The sequence below is a fragment of the Dromiciops gliroides genome, chromosome 3 (assembly GCF_019393635.1).
Source record: "Dromiciops gliroides isolate mDroGli1 chromosome 3, mDroGli1.pri, whole genome shotgun sequence".
NCBI lineage: Eukaryota > Metazoa > Chordata > Mammalia > Microbiotheria > Microbiotheriidae > Dromiciops > Dromiciops gliroides.
The window spans coordinates 196,617,565-196,641,579 of NC_057863.1; the positions used below are offsets into that span (position 1 = coordinate 196,617,565).

At 37.3% G+C, this 24,015-nt stretch overlaps 1 protein-coding gene across 1 annotated transcript in view; it reads right to left on the minus strand.

Moving 5' to 3' along the window:
* GBE1 (1,4-alpha-glucan branching enzyme 1) overlaps nt 1–24,015 on the minus strand; it is a 271,477-nt gene that overhangs the window by 160,783 nt on the left and 86,679 nt on the right. Inside the window, exons 3-5 of the mRNA XM_043990842.1 lie at nt 23,046–23,158; nt 6,239–6,364; nt 3,829–3,964 (exon numbers count right to left, since the gene is read on the minus strand). Coding sequence (XP_043846777.1) covers nt 3,829–3,964; nt 6,239–6,364; nt 23,046–23,158 — 375 coding nt within the window. The remainder of the gene's footprint in view (nt 1–3,828; nt 3,965–6,238; nt 6,365–23,045; nt 23,159–24,015) is intronic.

Consider the following 24,015-nt stretch of genomic DNA (forward strand, 5'->3'; position numbering starts at 1 on the left):
CACAAAACCATCCACACTCTAGACTTCTGGAAAGGAGTGGAAGAAAAGGACATTATACACTAGTCAGTATGCAGAACTGAAGACTGACAAATAGAGAAAAGGGGAAGAAAAAAGATTTACAATTAGACATTAAAAACAGGTGTTTCCTAAAGGCAAGAGCTGGATGCTCTGAAAAGGAAGAAACTGCTTCTTTCCCAGAATGTCAGAGTAAAGACACAGAAGCTATTAAATGAGAAATCACTCCAGTAAAGGGCAGTAAGAAAAGTGAAGCTCAGAATTATGTGCTCATCCTCTGCTCAGATTTGTTAATCTGATAACAATAATAGAGAAGTTTATTGTCTTCTGGGGCATTTATCTTAGACATAACAGAGAACTTTACAAGACATTAAAAAATTTATGCCAACAAATTATTTCTGGTGATTCATGTAAGCACAAAAGGGACGTCCACAAACAAACAAACCAACAAACCACCAAAAAAAATAGTGTTGCCAACAATCGTGAAGTCTGAAGAAAGACATCTAAGATCATGAGGGCATGGCTTCAGTTTTCTTCAATGCTTCCCAGTGAAGGAAAGACTTAAGTAGTGGACTGAGTGAAGTGAGCAGAACCAAGAGAACATTGTACATAATATCAACAACATTGTGTGATGATCAGCTGTGACAGACTTAATTCTTCTCAGCAATACAATGATCCAAGACAATTCCAAAGGACTCATGATGGAAAATGGTCTCCACATCCAGAAAAAAAAGAACTGTGGATACTGAATGCAGATTGAACAATACTGTTTCTATTTTTTTTTGAGGTTTTTCTCTTTTGTTCTTATTCTTCTTTCCAAACATCACTATCACTAATGCAGAAATATGTTTAATGTGATGGTATAAATATATAACATATCAGATTGCTTGCTGTCTTGGGGAGGGGGTGGGAAAGGAGGGAGGCAGAAAAATTTGGAAATAAAAATCTTAAGAAAACAAAAAAAAAAAAATTGTTGCCTAGTGAAGGTAAGAAATCTAGAGGAGAGAAAAAAATAAATTTGGAAAATGAGCTGCTGGATAAGAAGGTTATGTCTGAGAATGAGGTAGGATTTCTGGATCTAAGTTTACAATATAAGGTTGACAGATCCCTGGTCAGGGATAGAATCCATATAACAAAGGCTGGTAAGAATACATCTGCCAAAATACATAAAGACAAAAAAGTTTCCAAGCAAACAAACCATTGGGCAAGTCATTTCCAATTAAGTACTCCAGGGATTTGTGCTTTGCCCTGTGCTGTTAAAAGCCCTGTGCTGTTTAAATATAGAATATAGATTTAACACACTGAATAACAGAGTCAGGATCCAAACCAATTTTGAGAGTCTACAGTATCAGGCAAAAACTAACATGAAGAAATTCAATAAGGATAACTAAAAAATCTTGTACAAAAAGAAAAAAATAACTTTACAAGTATAAGATGGGAAAGGCATGGATCAACAGCAGTTGTTAATGGCCTGAAAGCTCCATTAACAGTGTGATCTATACACCCTGTTATAAGCTGTGATCCAGAAATACAATTCTCAGATGCCATATTTTTATACAACAATTCACTTATCTCTTTCCCTTTCCTAAACCCTCCCCCCACCAAAAAAAAAAAAAAAAAAAGGTGAGCTAAGGCAATCTTGAACTGTATTGAGACAGTCAGAGCTTCAAACAGGGAGGGAGGGAATAGTCTCACTCTACTCTGCTTCATTTGACTTCATTTGAAATATTATTTTCAGTTCTTAGACTCATAGTCTGAGGATTACTGATAAGCTAATGAGCGTCCAGGATAGTAAACAAGAAGGTAAAATATTTTGCATTCATGCCATATGAGAAATGGATAGCTTAGAGAAGAAAAGTCTGGAGTGGACATGATAATAACTGTCTTTAAGTATTTAAAGAGTTATTGTGTGCAAGAGGGATTTGACTTGTTCCACTGGGATCCAATGCGCCGAACCAAAAACAAAGAGCAGAAGTTGCAAAGAGAAAAATTTAGAAATACTTTCAGGAAAAGCTTCCTAACCAAAAATGGAATGGACTGATTTTAGCGATATGCTTTCCTTACTTGGAGGTCTTCAGGCAGTTATAACAATCATTTCTTAAGTATGTGATAGTGGGAATCCTTTCTGTTTGTGTTGAATTAGATGGAAGCTGTGTTCCCTTCCAATTCTCAAATTCTGTGATTTGTCCAAGTTCACAGAGGCACTAAGTGACTGAGCCAAGATTCAACCCAAGATATCTGATACTCTTTCCAACACTCTTTCTTTACCACAGTGAACTCAGTTCAAAAGACAACTGGAGAAATACAGGGAAAAAGAAATGTGACCAGAAAACTTTTTATCTGAAATATATTAAGAGGGTTTAGAGGAATATAAGCTAAATGTGAATCAACAGAGTAACATAGCAGCAATTAAAGGTAAAGTGATCTTGTTCTACATTGAGTGAAGTAGTATCCAGAATAAATAAAGTGATAGTCCTGTTTCACCCTTCCTAAATAAGATCTCATCCAGAGTCTTGTATTCATGTGTACAGGGGTATATTAAAGCATATTCTAGTCCTAAGTAGTTCCTGTTGATATATCTCATAGATGCAAGATATTCATTGAACATTAGTGAATGAATGAATGAATTTCACCTAAGTGGTTAAATGCTTACCAGTTCGAGTTTAGAAATCTGGTCAAGAGAATTAAAAGGTAAGTCAGAAATTCACGCCATGAACAAACTGAATGATACTGTCATTTTAAATATTTGTGGCTAATAATGAATGCCTGTTTATAGGGTTAAGTCTTTGGGCTCTAAGAAATTAATAGACATATTTCTCTATCACTTTACAAAATCAGCGAAAGAGCTGATTTTCTATGTCAGTCACAGATTCTCCTTTTTCTTCCTTTTCTTCCCATTTCTTCCTCTCAACCATTACAATGCCCAAAGATCTCAAAGCAAAAGTTTAGCAGCATCTATAACAGAGAACAGGTTGCTTCCCACCTATTATTGTGTTAAGTAGAAAGCATTTTTTAAAAGTGTAATGTACTAGATGACTTATGAGTTCTGAAAAATATAACCTACATGTTTATTCAAACTGTAGATCTTAATTAATATTACACACTCAAAAATTATATCATATAAGTTTACTAAAGCTCATTCACTTCCTGTCAGCTGCTAAGAACAGAAACATGACTGTTTAAAATGAATAAATAATTCAAAGTTACATTCTAGCTGTTCAACTTTTTCCTTGAGACAAAACTTTTAAAATAAAATAAAATAGTTTCATCTATATTTATTCCCTCTACCTAACCACTGAAAAGAATGCTAATGAGTAGTGTGAAATTACCCTAGGAGCCTTGAAGAAGTAAATGTAGTAGGTACAACAAGGTTGATCAATACACTATCAATAATTAAGCACTAAATTATCCAAATAATTGGATATAAGCCACATTCATTCTAACACATACTGTTACTTGTAAATTTCAAAACATTAAATCCTACCTAATAGAATCAAAACCTTAATAGAGTCAATAACTGCTTTAAAAGCTGCCTCACATACAGATAGTAATGATTACATTAACAATTTTCTATATTTTTTAAACAATCACTTCACACAATATAAAATGGAAAGCAAAAACAGATTATCATATACTAATTTTAGTTCATTTTTTTCCTACACTATCCCTATTAAAAGGCAATTTTAGAAGCCTAAAATGTGTTTCTACTACACACTTAATCTCTACTCAAGAAACACATTTGTAACTGGCTTCTCTAATAAAAGCTGAGTCATTAAAATTTTATCTGAATCAAAATCAACAGTTATTACTTACCAAGGTCCTTAATTCTTGGTAGAACATTGCATGTAAAGTGTTTATATGAAGCTACTTTTCCTTCATGAGAAGAAATTCCTACATGAGATTCATAGATTCTTAGACTCTTTGGCTTTGTGGGTCGAGAATGCTTGAACTATAAATATACACAGAATTACATTAGAAATCAACGAGAATAAGAGATAAACTAATTTGACTACCTTTTAAAAATAAATTACACCAGTCAAAAAATCCAAACTGCTTTTACACATTATAAATTATTAGAAATAGTTAAATCTTGCAATAAGTATGAAGGAAAACAATATTATTTTAGGGCTCTGTTGATACACTTATTAACAAACTTCAGTAGTTTACACCTTAGTTAGCATTGATTGCTTTAATGTGGTTTGAGTCTTTCCTAGGGCAGATAAGAAACTTTATGTTTGTAGGTATGAGAATTGGTTTGGCACCCCCTACTGGAGAGATACTGTAGGGAAGCTCCACCATGAAGAGAAAGCATGTGATTTAGAGATCATGTGACTTTAGCATCCAGAAGTTACATCTATAGAACCACCTGTGGGACTTGTCAATCAGAGCTACCAGCCAATTAGCTTGGAGCTATGTGTGGGTAGATGGTTCTGTTTCCTATTGGAGAGGAGGTTTTTGGAAGGAGGAAGGAGCCAGCGAGCTCTTTTTCACCCAGGACCTAGGTTTGAGTGGAGCTGAGATGCTGGCTCCCTGAGATAGATAGATGAAGGAATCTTGGCCTCTTTCTCTCTGATCACTAGATCCTAATACACCTTAATAAATGCTTAAAAGTCTAAACTCTTGCTGAGGCTCCTAATTTATGGTGACCACTCATTAGATTTTTAGACAGACTAGCTAGAATTTAGCCCCTTACAGATAGCAACTTTACATAGGGATAACTGATAAGAGCACCATAAATAACTTCAAACATATAGAAATGACTTCAAGTTGAAAATAAAAGGAAAACACAATGTTCTAATTAATGAAGTTGATAACTGAGATTCCCTATTTCTAAGAACATTGACTCTTTAAACATATCCATAAGCTTAGGAAACCTATACATTTAAAATGATGAGTCATAGGTAGTGCTAATACTACTCTTTCTTTTATATCAATAAGTCTACGTGTAGACTTCTTTCTTAAGAATTAAATCAATTGTAGGTTTATAAGTTAGGAAAAGAAATATCCATAGGCTTATGTACATTCCTTTTCAGCTAATAGTATAATTTTTAGTATCTGTCACTGATAACAACAAAAACTGTCCATAGACATCTCTCATTAAAGGACTAGTGTTTTTTGTGTGCTTGTTTGTTTTTTGTAATACAAGAAAGAAGGTAGAAGGATGATGTTACAAAAAATCCAGATAACCTCAATCAATAAGATCAAACTCAAAGATAAATTGTTTGCCCTTCCTCCCCTGTTGGGTTTGTTCTTTTCTCTGCTAAAGTGTAACTAAATCCAAGAACTTTTGCTTTGATCTGGGGCTGGTTTGCTTGCCTTAACAATAACCAATCTTAGATTTCAGACTTTTCAGTACTCCCCTCTCTCCTTAATCTAAATCAAAAACCCAACTGGAAACCCCAATATACACTCACATAGAACCACTCAAAACAAGAATTAACTTAATTAAGTGCTTAAAAATTGTTTCTTCCAGGGGCAGCTAGGTAGCACAGTGGATAAAGCACCGGCCCTGGATTCAGGAGTACCTGAGTTCAAATCCGGCCTTAGACACTTGACTAGCTGTGTGACCCTGGGCAAGTCACTTAACCCCCATAGCCCCACAAAAAAAACAAAAAAAATTGTTTCTTCCCACTAATATCTGGAGTTTAAAATCCTAAACCCTAACTAATCACTTGGAAAAGACAATAATCTCAAATGTTTTTAGAATATGATTAAAATAAATTGCATTTATTAGTATTTTTGTTGAAGGATTACAGCCATAACTAAAAATAGAAAAGAAAAAGACTCAAAAACACCTAACTTTGAGTTAAGTATTAATTTCAGTTATGAAAGTTACTAAAGTACTCCAAAAGGCTCCCTTTCCAACAGGCAATAGATTCTACCTCACTAGAGTTCAAGAAAAATCTGAATATCAACCACTGGGCAAATGTTAGATGGGATTTTTGTTTAGGTGTAGGTTGGAGTAGATGGCCTCTGAGATTCTATGATTCTGTATTTACATAAAAATAAAGACGAATCAATTCAACTCATTATAGGCAACCTGGAGATTGGCAAAAAGTGGAACATGTACTCTATACAATACACACACACACACATATAAAATATGTAATAGTGATAGTAGATTGCTTAGTCAAAAGGTAATGGTGGACATATTAAAAGAATGAGTAATTGCAAAAGTGAACCAAAAATAACCTTCAGTTAAATAAAGACATGCCAATCTTACTTGATAAGGATGTTCTGGGTCCCATTGAATCCAATCGTAATTCACGTTATCACCTTCACGAAGTACATATTTTGCCCATGGTGAAATACGATACAGAATTTCTCCACTTTTACTAGTTATAACCACCTAAAAAATTAAAAAAAAAAGCTATTATATTTTTTTAGGTTGGGACAGGAGGCAGCTAAGTGGCACAGTAGAGAAAGCACTGGCCCTGGATTCAGGACAACCTGAGTTCAAATCCTGCCTCAGACACTTGACACTTACTAGCTATGTGACCCTGGGCAATTCACTTAACCCTCATTGCCCTGCAAAAAAAAGAAACAAAGTTGGGACAGAACCAAGATAGCAGAGTAAGACAAGAACTTGCCTGAACTCTCTCAAATTCACCTCCAAACAATTATAAAATAATGCTTCAAAACAAACTCCAAAGCAGCAAAACCAACAAAAGGATGGAGTGAAGCAATTTTCTAGCCCAAGACAACTTAAGAAGGTCAACATGAAAGATTTGTTTCACTGCAATAAAAGAGGTGTGCAGTGCTGTGCAGGTGGCATCTACAGAAGCCAAAAGCAGGCCATGCCCAGCAAACCAGCAGTGAGGCCCCAAGTCCCATCACAGGGCAGCAGTGAGTCTCCATAGCACCAGCACATCAGATCAGTGTCCAGATCCCATGGCCCTGACAGATCAATAGCTCCATGTTCCTGGCACTTCAGCGAAGATACAATGACCCATGCCTGTAGTGTAAAAGGCCAGCATGTAGGCCCTACATGTGGGTCCTTCTCCCCTTTCCATGATCTCTTTGGGAAAAAGACCCAAAAGTGGTATTGCTGGGTCAAAGGGTATACACAGCTTCACAGCCCTTTGGGCATAATTCCAAATTGCTCTCCAGAATGGTTGGATCAGTTCACAGCTCCACCAACAATGCATTAGTGTTCCAATTTTTCCACAGCTTCTCCAACATTTATTATTTTCCTTTTTTGTCATTTTAGCCAATCTAATAGATGTCAGGTAGCACCTCAGAATTGTTTTAATTTGCATTTCTCTAATCATTAGAGATTTAGAGCATTTTTTCATATGGGAATAGACAGCTTTGGTTTGTGAGATTTAAAATTGGATATTAGATCATAAATCTCCCCTACTTAACCCTTCCCTTAATTTATCTCCCAGACTAGTAAATGGAAGAAGCTTCTGGTTTTCTAGATAGAGCCTTTATTGTATATAAGGTGTTGTTGATTAGAAGGATAGGAAAATAGAAATACAGTACAAATCGTCTTAAATCTAGGCTTAGTCTATATTCCTTATAAAAACTCACCAAACCAATTTAGGCCACCTTTGGAGTGAGTCAGACCGTCAGTCCCGCGCCGCCCGGAGTCCCGCCAAGCCGGCAAAAAAGGCTACTCCCGTTCTCTCCACCCCGGAAGTCAAAAAAACCCGGCAGGCAGTCTGACATGCGCAGCAGGCGCACTGTACCTGGCAGGCAGTCTGACATGCGCAGCAGGCGGACTGTACCCGGCAGGCAGTCTGACATGCGCAGCAGGCAGACTGTTCATCTCCTCCCCAAAAGGGTGGTCCTTGAAAAACTGGCGTCTTTCACTTATCCTAACCGACTGTTAAAAACTTTCATATTTTACCACATTTCCCCCCTTTGCTTCCTCAAGAAACGGAATGTTTCCTTGATGGAACAGTAAAAAGAATATAATAACTTTTGCTGACTAATAATATGCGAACAACAATACAGAAAAGGAAGAGAGGAAAGTTTTGTCCAGAGGGGCGATTTTTTTTTTTCCTCATGAACCGACGCTTTGACATTAGTCTTGCAAAGGGAGAGCCTCTGCAGAGAGTACATGTTACAGATAGTATATAACAGAAAGGAGATAGTAAAAGCTAATAAAGCAAAACAGTTCATATAAAGTCTCTGAGTTCTCTTGTCTTCTTGAAGTGGTAAGATGTCATCAGGAGGAAACTGGATTCTGGTCTGGAAAACTGGATTCTGGACTCTGGTCTGGAAAGCTGGATTATCTTCTTTAACTGTTTGAATTGCTGTATTTTTAAAACCTTAGCATAGCATTGTCAATGATCAAATTAATAAATTCCATTACATTCCCTCCTTTATATGGTTAGACTTGTAATAGAGGGTTGAGGTAGTTATGCAATGTGTAACACTTTTTACCACCATGTGTCTGGATCAAAGCCAAATTTAGTATGTGTTCATGACACCTGAAAATGTTATGGAAAGGTTATCATACCATATCTCATGGTTCTGAGACAGCCAGTGATTGTGCTAGGCCACAGGTGAATTCAACTGAGTGAGATAAAAAGATAAATAAGTTCAGTTAAATTAGGTTAAATTAGGAGGGAGAGAGGATGAATACTGGACTGTGCCTAGTAATTGTGCTCTACATAGTCACCATCATAAGCAAACCATGGACTTACGTATACCTGTCTCTCCTTTTGTTGCACATATATTCTCTCCAGGGCCTGCGTCAGAGTTCACAGCAAGTTAGTCTCTGAAATGATAAGTTTCCATATTTCTGAAATCTCATTAATTTCACCAAAGACAATATGATGGTAAAAATGTGTGCTATGCTGCATAACTGAGAATATATTAGTGATATATACAATAATTCCAAACCATACCCAGAGTATAATGACATATAAATAATAAACGAATGTAAATAGCTGATTATATTAGACATTGTTACATAATCTTCTTTTAGCAAGTAGACCACATCATCTTATACATGAATTCTCTGGTATAACAGTAGCAGATACTTAAAGTGGTGATTAATTCATCAAAAAGAAATAAGACTTCAATTAGCAAGATTCAATATTCAATGTTTTCAGTGAGGTATCAAGCAATTTCTGGTACTTTTTAGTTAAACAGAACAACATACAAGAGAAAGGAGAAAAATAAATAAATAAAACAAAACTCATTAGAACTCATGGTTCTCTCAAAAAGAAAGAGTAAATAAAAAAAAAGAAGAATTCTGGTAGCTTCTGAGGCCCGATAGCCTCACCCACAGCATATACTTAAAATGTCTTTGAATAATCACTTAGTTTACAAAATTTAGTTTTAAAGAAAAGCAAAAGAAACAAAAGTAAAAAAAAAAAACCAAAGCAAAACCAAAAATAAAAAATAAAAAGCAAAAGATTCGCTAAGCACCCTTTTGTGCTCTTAAAGAACTTAAAGGTGCAGTCAATTCCAGGTCTTTTCAGTGCCTTTCAAAAGTCAAAACAAAAACAAAAAAAACCCAAAAATTAATAAAAAAAAAAAATAGTTGAGGTAGGCCAGAAAACTAGGCCATGTACTTCAGTGCTTTTGCCTGTAGAAGGAAATGCTTGTTAAATTATAAGGTATTTAAGCTGCTAGAGTTTGGGGTATGCCACATTGTTTTAACTGGTTCCCCAATTCTCTGCATGCCAAAGTGGCAGGGGTTTCTGAATTGTCATTGATCTTTCTAATGCTGTCATAATGTTCTTTATGGTAGAAAATGTGGAGTTCTGTAGCATCAGTTTTGTCTGTGCCACTGATTTTCAATAAAGGCTGATTTAATTGATGAACCACAACATTCAGCTGATGCTGCTTAGCAAATGCTACAATTGTATCATTTCCTCCCCACTTTCCAAATTTCTTTAATTCATCAACATATTCTTCAAAAGGGGAGTCATTTACTATAAAAGACTCAAACTCTTGTCTATGGTTAATCATATAAGAAGCAGCTTCTTGTCTGTGTCTGAGATGGTTTCTACAGTGACCTTCTAGCTGGTCTGCTAAAGCCCTAAAAAGGCAATTTCCGTCTCCTGATACTTTACGAAGACTGAGTCCCAAAGCATTTAACTGATCAGTGGGATTCTTAAATGGGAACTTCCTGTTTCCTCTGAACTTTCTTTGCTCTTTAACAGTTGCTATCGTTAGGGTTTTTACCTCTTTAGCGTCTACCTCAGGTCTATCTGAAATCTCTTCACCTATGAATGGTGCAGGCTTTATATGAGAGCAATGAATCCATGAGTCTTTTTCACCAATTTTAATGGCGGTAGGAGTTGTCAATAATACCTGAAAAGGTCCTTCCCAGGCAGGTTGAGTTCCACTGGTTCTCTGAAAATTCTTTACATATATTTTATCTCCTGGGTTGAAGTTATGCAATGAAAAGTCTAATGGTCCTGCCTGGACCACAGCTCCTGCCTCATGGAGTTCACGTAGCCTGGTCTGTAATTCCTGTATATAGGAAGCAACAGAAGTATCACCTCCCACCAGTGATGTATAAACTGGGGAAAAAGTTTTAGCTTGGATAGGAGGGTGACCAAAAAGCATTTCATAAGGAGATATATGAAGTTCTCCTCTTGGTCTACTTCGTAGATAGAATAATGCCAATGGTAGAACATCAGGCCATTTCAAATGGGTTTCAGTACATAATTTGCCAATCATACTCTTAAGCTCTTTATTCATACGTTCGACTTGGCCTGAACTTTGTGGATGGTAGGGCGTGTGGAATTTTGGAGTCACTCCCAAGAAAGAGTAGATTTGGGATAAAATCGAATCAGTGAAATGTGTGCCTTTGTCAGAATCGATGCGGGCTGGTGGGCCAAAACGAGGTACTATCTCTTTAAGAAGAATTTTGGCAACAAAGGCAGCTGTGGCTCGGGGGCTGGGAAAGGCCTCCACCCACCGAGTGAGCTGATCAACTATAACAAGGCAAAATTTATAATGTCCTGCTTTTGGCATAGTAATATAATCAATTTGTAAGTGCTCAAAAGGTGTATATGCTAGAGGACGCCCTCCATAAGCTTTGGCCTTAAAAGCATACTGATTATAAGACTGACATGTGGAGCAGCCCGAGCAGATTCGAGATGCTGTATTAGTCACACCTGGTGCTATCCAGGTTCTCTTAATAGAGTCTACAATGCCTTGTGTACCAAAATGGCCTTTTCTGTGAACAGAGAGGCATACCTGGTGGTAGAATTTCCGGGGAAGAAATGGCTTACCTTCCGGAGACACCCAGATGCCATTGATCTGTTTCGCCTTAAATTTCTTTTTCCACTTTTCTACTTCAGAATCGTCATAGGTTAGGTTGGAAGGAATATCCTCAGAAGGTGAAAGGTTAAATACATGTTCAGGAGCTTCTAATGCAGCAAGCTTGGCTGCAGAATCGGCTCGTGCATTTCCCTTTGAAACAGGATCACTATTCCCTGTGTGGGCAGGGCAATGTACAACGGCTAGGGAAGAAGGCAGTTTTAGGGCATCTAAGAGGTCCTTGATAAGGTCCCCATTGGCAATAGCCTTGCCCGAGGATGTTAGAAAGCCTCGTTGACGCCAAATCATACCAATAAAGTGGCATATGCCAAAGCCATATTTCGAGTCAGTAAAAATGGTGGCACTCTTATCTTTAGCTATATTACAGGCCTGTGTAAGAGCCACAAGTTCAGCAGCCTGTGCACTAAAATGGGAAGGCAGAGAAGCTGCCCAGAGGGTGTCATAATCAGAAACTACAGCAGCTCCAGTAAAACGGGTTCCCTCTCTCATAAATGAGGAACCATCTGTATAGAGGACAAGATCAGGATTTTCTAAAGGTGTATCAAAAAGATCATCACGGGGTTTTTCAGCCATATCAACTAAAGAAGCACAGTCATGCAACGGTTCCCCCGAGAATGGTAAGTTAGGGAGTAGTGTTGCTGGATTAAGAACTGTGCAGCGTTTTAAAGTGATATTCTCATTACCTAACAGGGTTATTTCATACTTAGCCAGCCTTTGATCTGAAAAGGCTTGTGTCCTGTGACGTAGTAAGAGAGCCTCCACTTCATGAGGGCATTGCACAGTTAGAGGGTTACCTAGGACCAAATCAGAGGCTTTTTCTACCAAAAGCGCTGTGGCCGCCACTGCTCTAAGGCAAGGTGGCACTCCAGCCGCTACAGGGTCCAGCTGAATTGAATAGTAGGCTATAGGACGCTGGTTAGGCCCCAGTGACTGAGTCAGGACTCCAGAAGCCACCCCCCTTTGTTCATGCACAAAGAGAGTGAAAGGCTTACTATAATCTGGCAGTCCTAGGGCAGGTGCTGATAACAAGGCCCGTTTTAATTCTTTTATGGCTGAGAGATGCTGGGGATCCAACTGTAAACTGTCTGGAACAGAACTTTTTGTAAGAGCTATGAGGGGTTTAGTAATTTCACCAAAAGAGGGTATCCATTGTCTACAGTACCCAGCTGCTCCCAGAATGGCTCTCAACTGCCTCTTAGTAGTGGGGGCAGAGAGTTGTTGAATGGCCTGGACTCTCTTAGAAGAGACAGAGCGAGTTCCAGCAGCCAAAATAAATCCTAAATATTCTACCTGGGGCAAACACCATTGTACCTTTGTCTTGGAAACCTTGTGTCCTCTCTTGTGCAGCTCCAGCAGTAAGTGACGGCTATCTTCCTGACAAATTTCAGCATTAGGAGAGGCCAAAAGTAAGTCATCTACATATTGTACTAGTGTGGAGCCCTTAAAGGTAATAGAGGCCAGATCCTGCTGTAAAATTTGGGAAAATAATGTGGGACTGTCTACAAATCCCTGTGGGAGTCTAGTCCAGGTCCACTGTCTATTTTTCCAGGTAAAAGCAAATAAATATTGGAAGTCCTCATGTACTGGTATGGAGAAAAAGGCAGAGCAAAGGTCTACCACTGTGAAACATGTAGATTCATAGGGAATTGAGGAAATTATCATAGCCGGATTTGCGACTATAGAATGTCTAGGAATAACATAATTATTAATCGCTCTAAGATCTTGCACAAAGCGATAAACAGGTTTACCATCTGGCCCAGGCTTGGGTTTTTTAACTGGCAAAATGGGAGTATTGCATGGAGAGTGATGACATGGAATAATAATACCCTGGCTTTTCAAAGCCTCAATTATAGGGGTGATCCCTTCTATTGCTTCCCTAGACAATGGATACTGTGGAATGGAGGGGGGTGGTCCCCCCTTAACTTTAAAGGTAACAGGCATGGCAGACTTAAGGAGCCCCACCTCATTAGGGGATGAGGCCCATAAAGACTCAGGAATGTCAGAGGGGATTTTGGATACCTCCCCTGCTGTTCCTTGAGCTTCTGTAAGTAAAATTGGTAATAAATGAACAGTATCCTCTGGCAATTGTAAGGAGACAGCCCCATCTGGAGCACAAGATATGGTTGCTCTAAGCTTGCAAAGGAGATCACGACCTAATAAATTTACAGGGGCATCAGGCATGAGTAAAAATGAATGTTCCACTGTTAAGGGCCCCATAGATACCATGCGAGGATTCAATTTTGCCACTCTCTGGCTCTTTCCTGAGACTCCCACTACATTCAAAAATCCTACAGGTCTACACCCAGCATCTGGTTTGCTTACTAATACTGATTTAGAGGCTCCTGTGTCTAGCAGACAATCATAATAAGTCTCCCCCACTTTTAAGGTGACATGTGGTTCATTACTCTGGGGAGGTGAATGGACTGGCACAAGTGCATTCAAAAAATCCGGATCTGGGAATATATGGCTTTCATTATCTATGTTCCATTCCTCCCCAAGACACCATCATTCCTGTGTCCTCTTCTGAGGGGGGTCTTGGTTACCATTATTCTGGTACTGCCTTTCTGTATTCCTCCAAAAGGATCTATTTCTATTTTGATTTCGCCTGTAATTAGAATTAGAATTTCTTCTCCAAGTCCTACATTCTCTCAATTCATGCCCCTCCTTACGACAGTAACAACACACCTTAGTGTCCTTGTTCCAGTGTCCACATGGCTGACTAGGAATCGCTGGTGCCAGAATGCTCTGTTTAGGGTGATCTGGATCTTCCTCACGTGAGTCAAAGACATAATTTGCAAGTTCCTTAATTCTATCTACTGAGAGATTTCTCCAGTCTGGACATTGTTTCAGAAAGTATCTGCGTATTTCTGGCAGTGAATTATAAACAAATGTGTTGAGAATGATACAGGAATCTCTTAAATCTACTGGATCCAATCTGGTGTACTGTCTAGCGGCCTCACAAAGTCTATCATAAAATCTGTTTGGTCTTTCATTAGCCTCCTGAGGTAGGCTTAAAAATTTCTGCCAGTTTTCCGGTTTTCTAGAGCAAGATTCCATTCCCTTCAGAAGTGTTTCTCTAGCATCTTTTAATCTTTGGAAATCCCTATCATCATTATAATTCCACTCTGGATCCTTTAGAGGCCATTCCACATCGGCCTTACCTTTCGCAACAAGGGCATTTCCTGCTGAGATAATATCTGTAATCTCAGTTGGGGACAGTAAAGTTTCCAAAAGGCAAGTAACATCAGCCCAACTGGGTTGATATGCATTAAATATAGTCCTTAACTGTGAAATTACAGTGTTTGGATTTTTCTCAAAACTAGGGATGATTGATTTCCATGCGCTCAAGTCACTTGGTCTAAAGGGGCTATATTTTCTGACTTGAATTGGCACTCCCTTCTTACTATGTTCTATAGCTTCCTGCAGAGGGAGTAGTTTCTGCTGATCTGATTCTGAACTTGGATCATCTCTAGTAGAAACAGCCATTTTGAGGTCTCTCTCCATATGTGAGAGTTTCCCCCACATCATAACAATGATAATAACAAAAACAATGATAATAACAAAAACAAAAAAAAAACAACAAAAAAGAATAAAATCCTTAGTCGTATGAACTATGGATGTGGTATTAAAAGGTATTTCAATTGCAGGCATAAAATTTCTACTTATATTAAACGTATTTTCCCAAAGATTCTCACGTATACTATTATACAAAAAACTTTTTGCTGCCTGAATGAGGAAAAAACCAATAATGTTATGAAGGACCATTGAGTAAACTATTCCTCTAAGTCGGGATGTTATGCTGTCCCAATACATTCCGATGAGAAAAATCAAAGGGATGGTAGAATATTCAAGCATCTTGCCCTTTAAACTGGGCTGGCTTTTCTGTTTAAAGCGAGACTTTCAGAGGCTTAAAGTCTTTAAGGGAGATTAGACAAAGGGAAAGTCCGCGGGGGGGGGGGGGGGGGGGGGGGGGGGGTATTTGGAAAATCCACCGAATTAGCCGGCTTATGGCCAAACTAGGGAGGGTGGGAGGGTCCTTAAGGTCCCTTCGGGGTCGCCAAACTGTGAGATTTAAAATTGGATATTAGATCATAAATCTCCCCTACTTAACCCTTCCCTTAATTTATCTCCCAGACTAGTAAATGGAAGAAGCTTCTGGTTTTCTAGATAGAGCCTTTATTGTATATAAGGTGTTGTTGATTAGAAGGATAGGAAAATAGAAATACAGTACAAATCGTCTTAAATCTAGGCTTAGTCTATATTCCTTATAAAAACTCACCAAACCGATTTAGGCCACCTTTGGAGTGAGTCAGACCGTCAGTCCCGCGCCGCCCGGAGTCCCGCCAAGCCGGCAAAAAAGGCTACTCCCGTTCTCTCCACCCCGGAAGTCAAAAAAACCCGGCAGGCAGTCTGACATGCGCAGCAGGCGCACTGTACCTGGCAGGCAGTCTGACATGCGCAGCAGGCGGACTGTACCCGGCAGGCAGTCTGACATGCGCAGCAGGCAGACTGTTCATCTCCTCCCCAAAAGGGTGGTCCTTGAAAAACTGGCGTCTTTCACTTATCCTAACCGACTGTTAAAAACTTTCATATTTTACCACAGGTTTCTTCATCAGAAAACTGCCTATTCATATCTTTTGACCATTTCTAAATTGGGGAATGATTTGGATTTTATAAATTTGATTTAGTTCCATATATATTTTAGAAATGAGGCCTTTATCAGAAGTACTGGCCACAAAAATTGTTTCCCAGCTTTCTCCCTCCCTTCTAATTTTGGATGCATTGCTTCTGTTTGTACAAAAACTTTTTAATTTAATGTAATCAAAATCATCCATTTTGCATTTTATAATATTCTCTATCTCTTGTTTGGTCATAAACTGTTTTCCTTTCCAAAGATCTGAAAGGTAGACTATTTCTTTCTCTCCTAATTTTCCTATGGTATCACCTCTTATGTCTAAATTATGTATCCATTTTGACCTTATTTTAGTATAAGGTATAAGATGTCGGTCTATGCCTAATTTCTGCCATACTATCTTCCAGTTTTCCCAGCAGTTTTTGTCAAATACTGAGTTCCTATCCCAGAACCTGGAGTCTTTGGGTTTATCAAACACTACATTGCTAGTGTCATTTACTACTCTGTTTCCTGTGCCTAGCCTATTCCATTGATCCTTCACTCTATTTCTTAGCCAGTACCAGATAGTTTTGATGACTGCCACTTTATAGTAAAGCTCCAGGTTTGGTACCACTAACCCACCTCCCTGTGCATTTTTTTTTTCATTATTTCCCTTGATATTCTTGATTTTTTGTTTTTCCAGATGAATTGTTATTTTTTCTAGCTCTATAAAATAATTTTTAGGTAGTCTGATTGGTATGGCACTGAATAAGTAAATTAATTTAGGTAGTATTGTCATTTTTACTACTATATTAGCTCTGCCTATCCATGAGCAATTGATATCTTTCCAATTATTTAGATCTGATTTGATTTGTGTGAAGAGTGTTTGGTAATTGTGTTCATAGAGTTGCTGGGTTTCTCTTGGCAAGTAGACTCCCAAGTATTTTATATTATCTACCATTACTTTAAATGGAATTTCTCTTTCTATCTCTTGCTGCTAGACTTTGTTGGTCATGTATAGAAATACTGATGATTCATGTGGATTTATTTTATATCCTGCTACTTTGCTAAAGTTGTTAACTGTTTCAAGTAATTTTTGAGTTGATTCTCTAGGATTCTTTAAGTATACCATCATATCATCTGCAAAGAGTGATAGCTTTGTTTCCTCCTTGCCTATTCTAATAAGGGTAATATGTTAATAGGATATATATAATGAAAAAGAAAGAGAAAGGAAAAACAAAAAATTACCCAAATCCATTTTTATGGCACTTTAACTTTTAATTAAACCATTCTTCTAGACAGATCTAATTATTCTTTGTAACATAAAACACTAATTCAAGAGCAAACTGTCTTCCTTAAGGAATCTTTGGTCCCAAGACACTAACAAGCATTGTGGAAAACCTTTAAAAAACAAGAGGACTGGGGGCAGCTAGGTGGCACAGTCAATAGAGCACTGGCCCTGGAGTAGTCAGGAGGACCTGAGTTCAAATGTGGTCTCAGACACTTGACACTTAGTAGCTGTGTGACCCTGGGCAAGTCACTTAACCCCAATTGCTTCACCAAAAAAAAAAAAAAATAGTATTATAAGAAACAGATCAATGCTGGAGTCCTTCAAAGTGCAGCTGTTGCTCTTAAAATCTGCCTATTTAGATTAGGATGGTAGATTCACATTAAATTCCAGTAGTTATGAGCCAGATTCTAATATGCTACTCGTAAAAAGTGAAGCCTCGCAGAGAAAGGGCAACCTATATTTCCCAATTCAAAGTTAGCTATCCATAAGGACATTAAAGGAGAAGAAATACTAATGATACATCAGTGTAACGATTGGAATGACGCCACCTGCTGGAGACTTACTGTAGAAGAGTTCCGTCCATAAAGTGAAGGTCTTTGAGGGCAAGACCAGGAGTCTTTTCTTTGGCGTCAGGAAGTGACGCGGGCTAGTGGGAGGAGGAAGGAAGAGACTGGCGCTCAGTCTCACGCTCTTCCCTCTGGACTCTGGTGGAGAGTGGAGCTAGAAATGTGCTCTCCCTTTAATAGATAGGAATCTAGGCCTTTCTCTCTCTCTTTATCAAATTCTTATTCTCCTTAATAAATGCTTAAAAGTCTAACTCTTGCTAAAGCTTATAATTTATTGGCAACCACTCACTAGATATTTTAGATGGTTTAGCTAGAATTTTAGCCCTTAACATCAGAAAAGACAGTCTTGAGCTTCAGTTAATATCTAAGTCTCAGCTACTTACCTGTCTCCTTCACCTTCTTTTGTAGCAAGTTTTCAAGATATTTTTAAGGATAAGACTCTTAGAATAATGGAGAGTCAAGAAAGATGATAAATATCAGAGACTATACAGAGAACTATAAGGAGATATATGGAACTTAGCAAAAATAACCAATACAGGAAATTAGAGCTAATTAGATAAATGTATTTCTGATTATAGAACTCCTCTTATACAAGAACATATTTTTGGTTTTGTTTGTTTTGTGGTAAAAATTATTTGTGGTAAAGATATATATCAGAAGTTTTAGTTGAATCATTTGAGAGATTGCGCATGCTACCGAAGCAACTTTTGAAGGACCTTCTTTTCTAGGGAGGAGAATGTGAGGAACTTCCAGTACGCGGACTTAAAAGTGAGGGCAGGAACGGAAATTGGAGTTCTCTGGCTGCTAAACTTAGCCGTGGCGGCGTGCGGGTGAGAGAAGTTGAGAAACACACGGTTGGTGTTCGGCTTTGTGTGTGCTGGTTCTTGGCCTGGTGGGCAGTTTGGGATTCGATAAGTTTTATAAAGGAAAATAGACTAAGTTTAGAACTCAGGTCATTTATCTGTATTTCTACTTCCCTATTTCCCTAACTGGTATCACCTTTTGTTGTCTAATTAATTCCCAAGCAATAAAAAGAGGTTGACAGAAAATATATTCTAAAATACGACTGAAGAGTAAGAAATGAGAGATGTCAAAGGTTTGTACACTATACAGAAGTCCCATTCCTACACAACATCAATGTGCTGTACCACCAAATAATATGGATTATATTTTAACCAACCAAAAATAACTGATTATTAATGTGTGCTACTTCTGAACCAGCTAGTTTATACAGTCATAGGCCAACTTTTTAAAATAAAGGTCAAAATTAATATCAAATTCAATGAAAGAATAAAAATGAGACAGTATGGCACAAAATATGGATAACTCTGATCCAACATATTTATGCTACCTGATGACTATTAAAACTGAAAGGAGAAGGAACAAAAGACTATTATCAATTCATAAGTAAGTTTTATAGGATCACTGGGTTGAAAGCAAGGGGGTACTGGAGCTAGCTCAAACCACCTCACAAAATCAATTGTTAAATTTTCAGTATAAACAATTTACAACTCAGAAATCTGCAAAACACAAATCAGCTTAATTAATGATTGTGTTGATTAGACTTAAGAAATTTATGGAGAAAATGTTCATAATTGTAGATGAAATATAAATGTATATTGTGTCTATATCATCTCCTCCTTCCCTCCCTCCCCCCCCAGAACAAGTTGTTAAATATTTCCCAGCATACCTCTGGTTGAAAGCAACCTTGAAATCCATTTGGTCCAACTTCTCGCCTACTACACATCTGAGTTCTATGATATCCCTCACACATAGTTATATAGCAGATAAATTTCTTCCATTTATAGGAAGCTTTAATAGTTAAGAAGTTCTACTTACACTAACATATAATAAGCTTCCCTATAACAAAATCTTCACTGAGATGGAGCCTCAGCAGTCATTTAACCAATCAACATCTAAAAAGAAATTTCTACTATAAGATACTCAACAAGGTGTCATCAAGCTTCTGTTTGAAGACCTCCAGGGAAGAGGAACACAGTACTACCCAAGGCAGTTCATTCAACTTCTGGATAACTGTTGAAAACTTTTCTAATGATAAATGTTGGAAGGAATGTGGGAAAATTGGGACACTAATGCACTGTTAGTGCAGCTGTGAAGTGATCCAATCATTCTAGAGAACAATTTGGAACTATGCCCAAAGGGTTATAAAACTGAATAACCTTTGATCCAGGAATTCACCTACCAGGTCTGTATCCCAAAGAGGTAAGAAAAAGAAAGAAAAAGGGGTGGAAAGAACTTATTTGTACAAGGGTATTTATAGAAGCTCTTTTTATTGTGGCTAAGAATTAGAAATTGAGGAAATGTCCATCAACTGGGCAATGGCTGAAAAAGTGGCATATGATCATAACAGAATATTATTGTGTTATAAGAAATAATAAGCAGGATGCATTAAAAAAAAACCTGGGAAGACATAAACTGATGCAGAGTGAAGTGATCAGAAAGAGTTCATTGTACACAGTAACAGCAATACTGTATGATGAACTACTGTGAATGATTTAGCTATTCTCAGCAAAACAATTATCCAAGACAGTCCTTAAGGACTCATGGTGACCCTGGGCAAATCACTTAACCCCAATTGCCTCACCAAAAAAAAAAAAAAAAAAAGAAATAATGAGCAGGCAGATTTCAGAAAAACCTGGAAAGACTTAAGTGGACTGATGCTGAGAGAAGTGAGCAGAACCAGGAGAACATTGTACACAGTAACAGCAACATTGTATGATGATCAACTGATAGACTTACCTTTTCTCAACAACACAATGACCCAAGACAATTCTAAAGGACTCATTATGGAAAGTGATCTCCACATCCAGAAAAAAGAACTGTGGATTCTGAATGTAGACTGAACCATACTGTTTCTACTTTTTGGTTGTTTTTTTTTTTCTTTATTGAGGTTTTCCCCTTGTGCTCTGATTCTTCTTTCACAACATGACTAATGTAGAAATATGTTTAATGTGATTGTACATATATAACCTATATCAGATTGCTTTGTCTTGGGAAGGGAGGAGCAAGGGGAGGGAGGGAGAAAAATTTGGAACTAAAAATCTTATGAAAACAAATATTGAAAACTATCTTTACATGTTAACTGGAAAATAATAAAATACTTTTATGATAAAATAGAATGACAGAGTATAAGATAAACCCACTTTTATATAATACTTTTGTTTTTGTTTTGAAAATTTGACAATATCTTGCCTCTACTATCTAAGACCTCTGCCTTATAGGCTAAACATACCCATTTCTTTCAATCAGAATATGGTTAGAAAGCATTTGTATGCTTAATCTCTGTTCTCCACTACCCAATAATCTTCCCTAAACCCTCAATCCTCTCACCAGTCTCTAACCTTTTTAAAATTGATTTATTGTTCTTATAGTAGAACCACCTGTCACTTTCCAGCATTCCATTAAAGTGCCTCCCTACTCTTATAATGATATATAGTTAAAGACAATTTGGAAAAAGGTTATCAATTTCACTCTTAATTAAAACTAACTATCAAACTATGTTTCCATTAATGTCCACTATTCATAAATCTATAAACTATCATGTACCCCCATATTTTCTTTAGGATACATCTCACACTGTATGTCTTTAGATATTCAGCATCTGACACATAACAGATATTTAATAAATACTTGATTGATACCAATTAGGAAGCTACTCTAATAGTTCAGGGGAGCCATAATCAGCTAAGAGGAACAAAAATTAGCAGAGCATCTACAGGGTAAAATTAAGTCATTCAAAAACAAAAACAAAAGCTATGTCTGAATCCTAGTCCTTCTATCAGATTACATATATGATTTGAATTTAGGAATTTCCAAAATTCTCTCAAGGTTGAGGAAGGGAAAGGGAATAAGCAATGATGATGATGATGCTCACAACAACCCTAAGTAGTAGATGCTATTATTATCCCCATTTAAAATTGAGGAAATTGAGGCAAACAGTGATTGAGTGACTTGCTCAGGGTCAAAGAGTGGCAAAGTCTGATGTCAAGTTTGAACTCAGGTGTTCCTGATTACAGGTCTAACACTGCATCACATAGCTGCCTAGATTAAAATAAAAATTAATTTGAACCAAAGGAAAAACTAGGTAAAGAAAGGAAAGTTATCATCATCATTTTACCACCAGGAACAAATCTCTCTCTTTACTGTGTATAAATAATTGGCAACAAACATCCAAAACCTTGAATCATCCAAGTATAAAAATAAGCATGTTGACTCATAACAAATGGGCATTGTTAGAAATCAGCAATTATTGAAATGATTCCAAGGTAATCTCTCTCTCTCTCTCTCTCTCTCTCTCTCTCTCTCTCTCTCTCTCTCACACACACACACACACACACACACACACACACACACACACACACACACCATTATAAGGTAAAGAAGAACTTTAGTGGAAGGCTGGTGTGACAAAGATGGTTCTATTATCAGAATAAGGATGAAATCAGTAAGAATAGATATACTAGTTAAAAAACATGACAGATTCTAGACTTATCAATCTGATCTTCTGGACATGTTCCTTGTAGAACCTATATAATACCCTTATCACCAACATTTAACACATTCCTTAGTGCAGACTAAGCACTTAATAAATACTTTTCATTCACTCACATAATTATCATCTACTACAAAGGGTGCTATATGTAGGCTGCTATGCAATGAAACATACTTGGTCTCCTTGTATACCACAGCAAAGCATGGATGATTACAATAAGTGGCAATTTTCCCATTTTTTGAGAAAGTACACATATACAGAAAATCAAACTTTAGCAGCTTAAGGGGAAAATATAATTATAGTTATAATTAATTAACAATTCAATGAGTACTCTTCAATCTAGTGACAGTGGCCTCCTAGGCATTCCATGAACAAGACACTCCATCTATTGGATCAGGGTACTCTCCCTAGATATCCCTTAAGCCTGGAATGCTTTCCCTCCTCCACTCCCATTACTGACTGCCCTGGCTTCCATTAGGTCCCAAACAAAATCCCACCTCCTATAGGAAGCTTTCCCCAGCCCCTCCTGAGTCCAGTGTCTTTGCCCTGTTAATTATTTCACATTTATCTTATACATAGCTTCCTTTACATATATTGGTTTGCATGTTGCTATCTTCCCTCTTCCCCCTACCATTAGATTATAAGATCCTAGAGGACAGGGAGTGTCTTTTGGCTCTTTTTATACCCCTAGTGCTTAGCACAGTGCCTGATACCCAGTAGTTATTTCATAAACATTAACTGAATTGAATTGCTGAATTTAATTTGTAATTATAGTTACAATTATGGAGACATTACCTTTAACTTTGATCCATGAGGCACAACTGATTTATTATGCTTAGGTGGGATGTAGAGTTCCCATTTCCCATATTCAAGTTTTTTATATGGATAAGAAAATGGATTCCAACCATCTATAAACAAAAGAGAAAAAAAATCAGTAACCACAGTTCATTAATACTAATATCCAATTAGTTTAAATAAAATCATTATAGAATATTTATAAAATGTGTATACTATGCAATACTACTTAAAACAAGTTTACAAATTACAAAAAGGAAAATGTATGAGGACCCACAGATATTACTAATCATATAATAGTAAAAGAGGAAATATTTAGGAGTTAGTCAAAAAATATGTATTAAGCATTTTCTATATGGCAGACATTGTGCTAAACACGGAAGTTTCAAAAAGAAGGAAAGGGCAGTCCTTGTCCTTAAAGACTTCACAATCTAATAGAGGAAACAATAAGCAAACAAATATAAACAGACGAGCTATATACAGGATAGATATAAATAATAGTTCTAAGAGGGAATGAGAAGATGGGATTTTAGTTGGAATGTTGAGATGAAGAGGGAGGAGCATTCCAAGAACAGTGAATAGTCAGAGATAATGTCCAGAGCTGTGAGATTGAGTATCTTATTGCTGAAACTCAAAATAGAGGATTTCATATTTGATTCTGCAGGTAATACTGGAGTTTACTGAGGCAGGCAGACCCACCAATCCAAATGTATTGTGATGAGGGCCTGAACCAGAGTGGTAGCAGTGTTGCATGTTAATATGAATATATGGATCACCTAGATTTGATGGAGGTGCCTTATTATCCAAAAGTATTTTTTATGAAACCCTGGGTTAAAGGAGCAAAATGTCCTTCAAATGAACTCCAAACTGAACCTAGCTAGCAGATAAAAGATTCTACCCAGTGACTTCTTTTCCCTCAGGATAGTAAGTCCCTAATTTATGGTAACATCTGGGTGTCCTTATCCTTGCC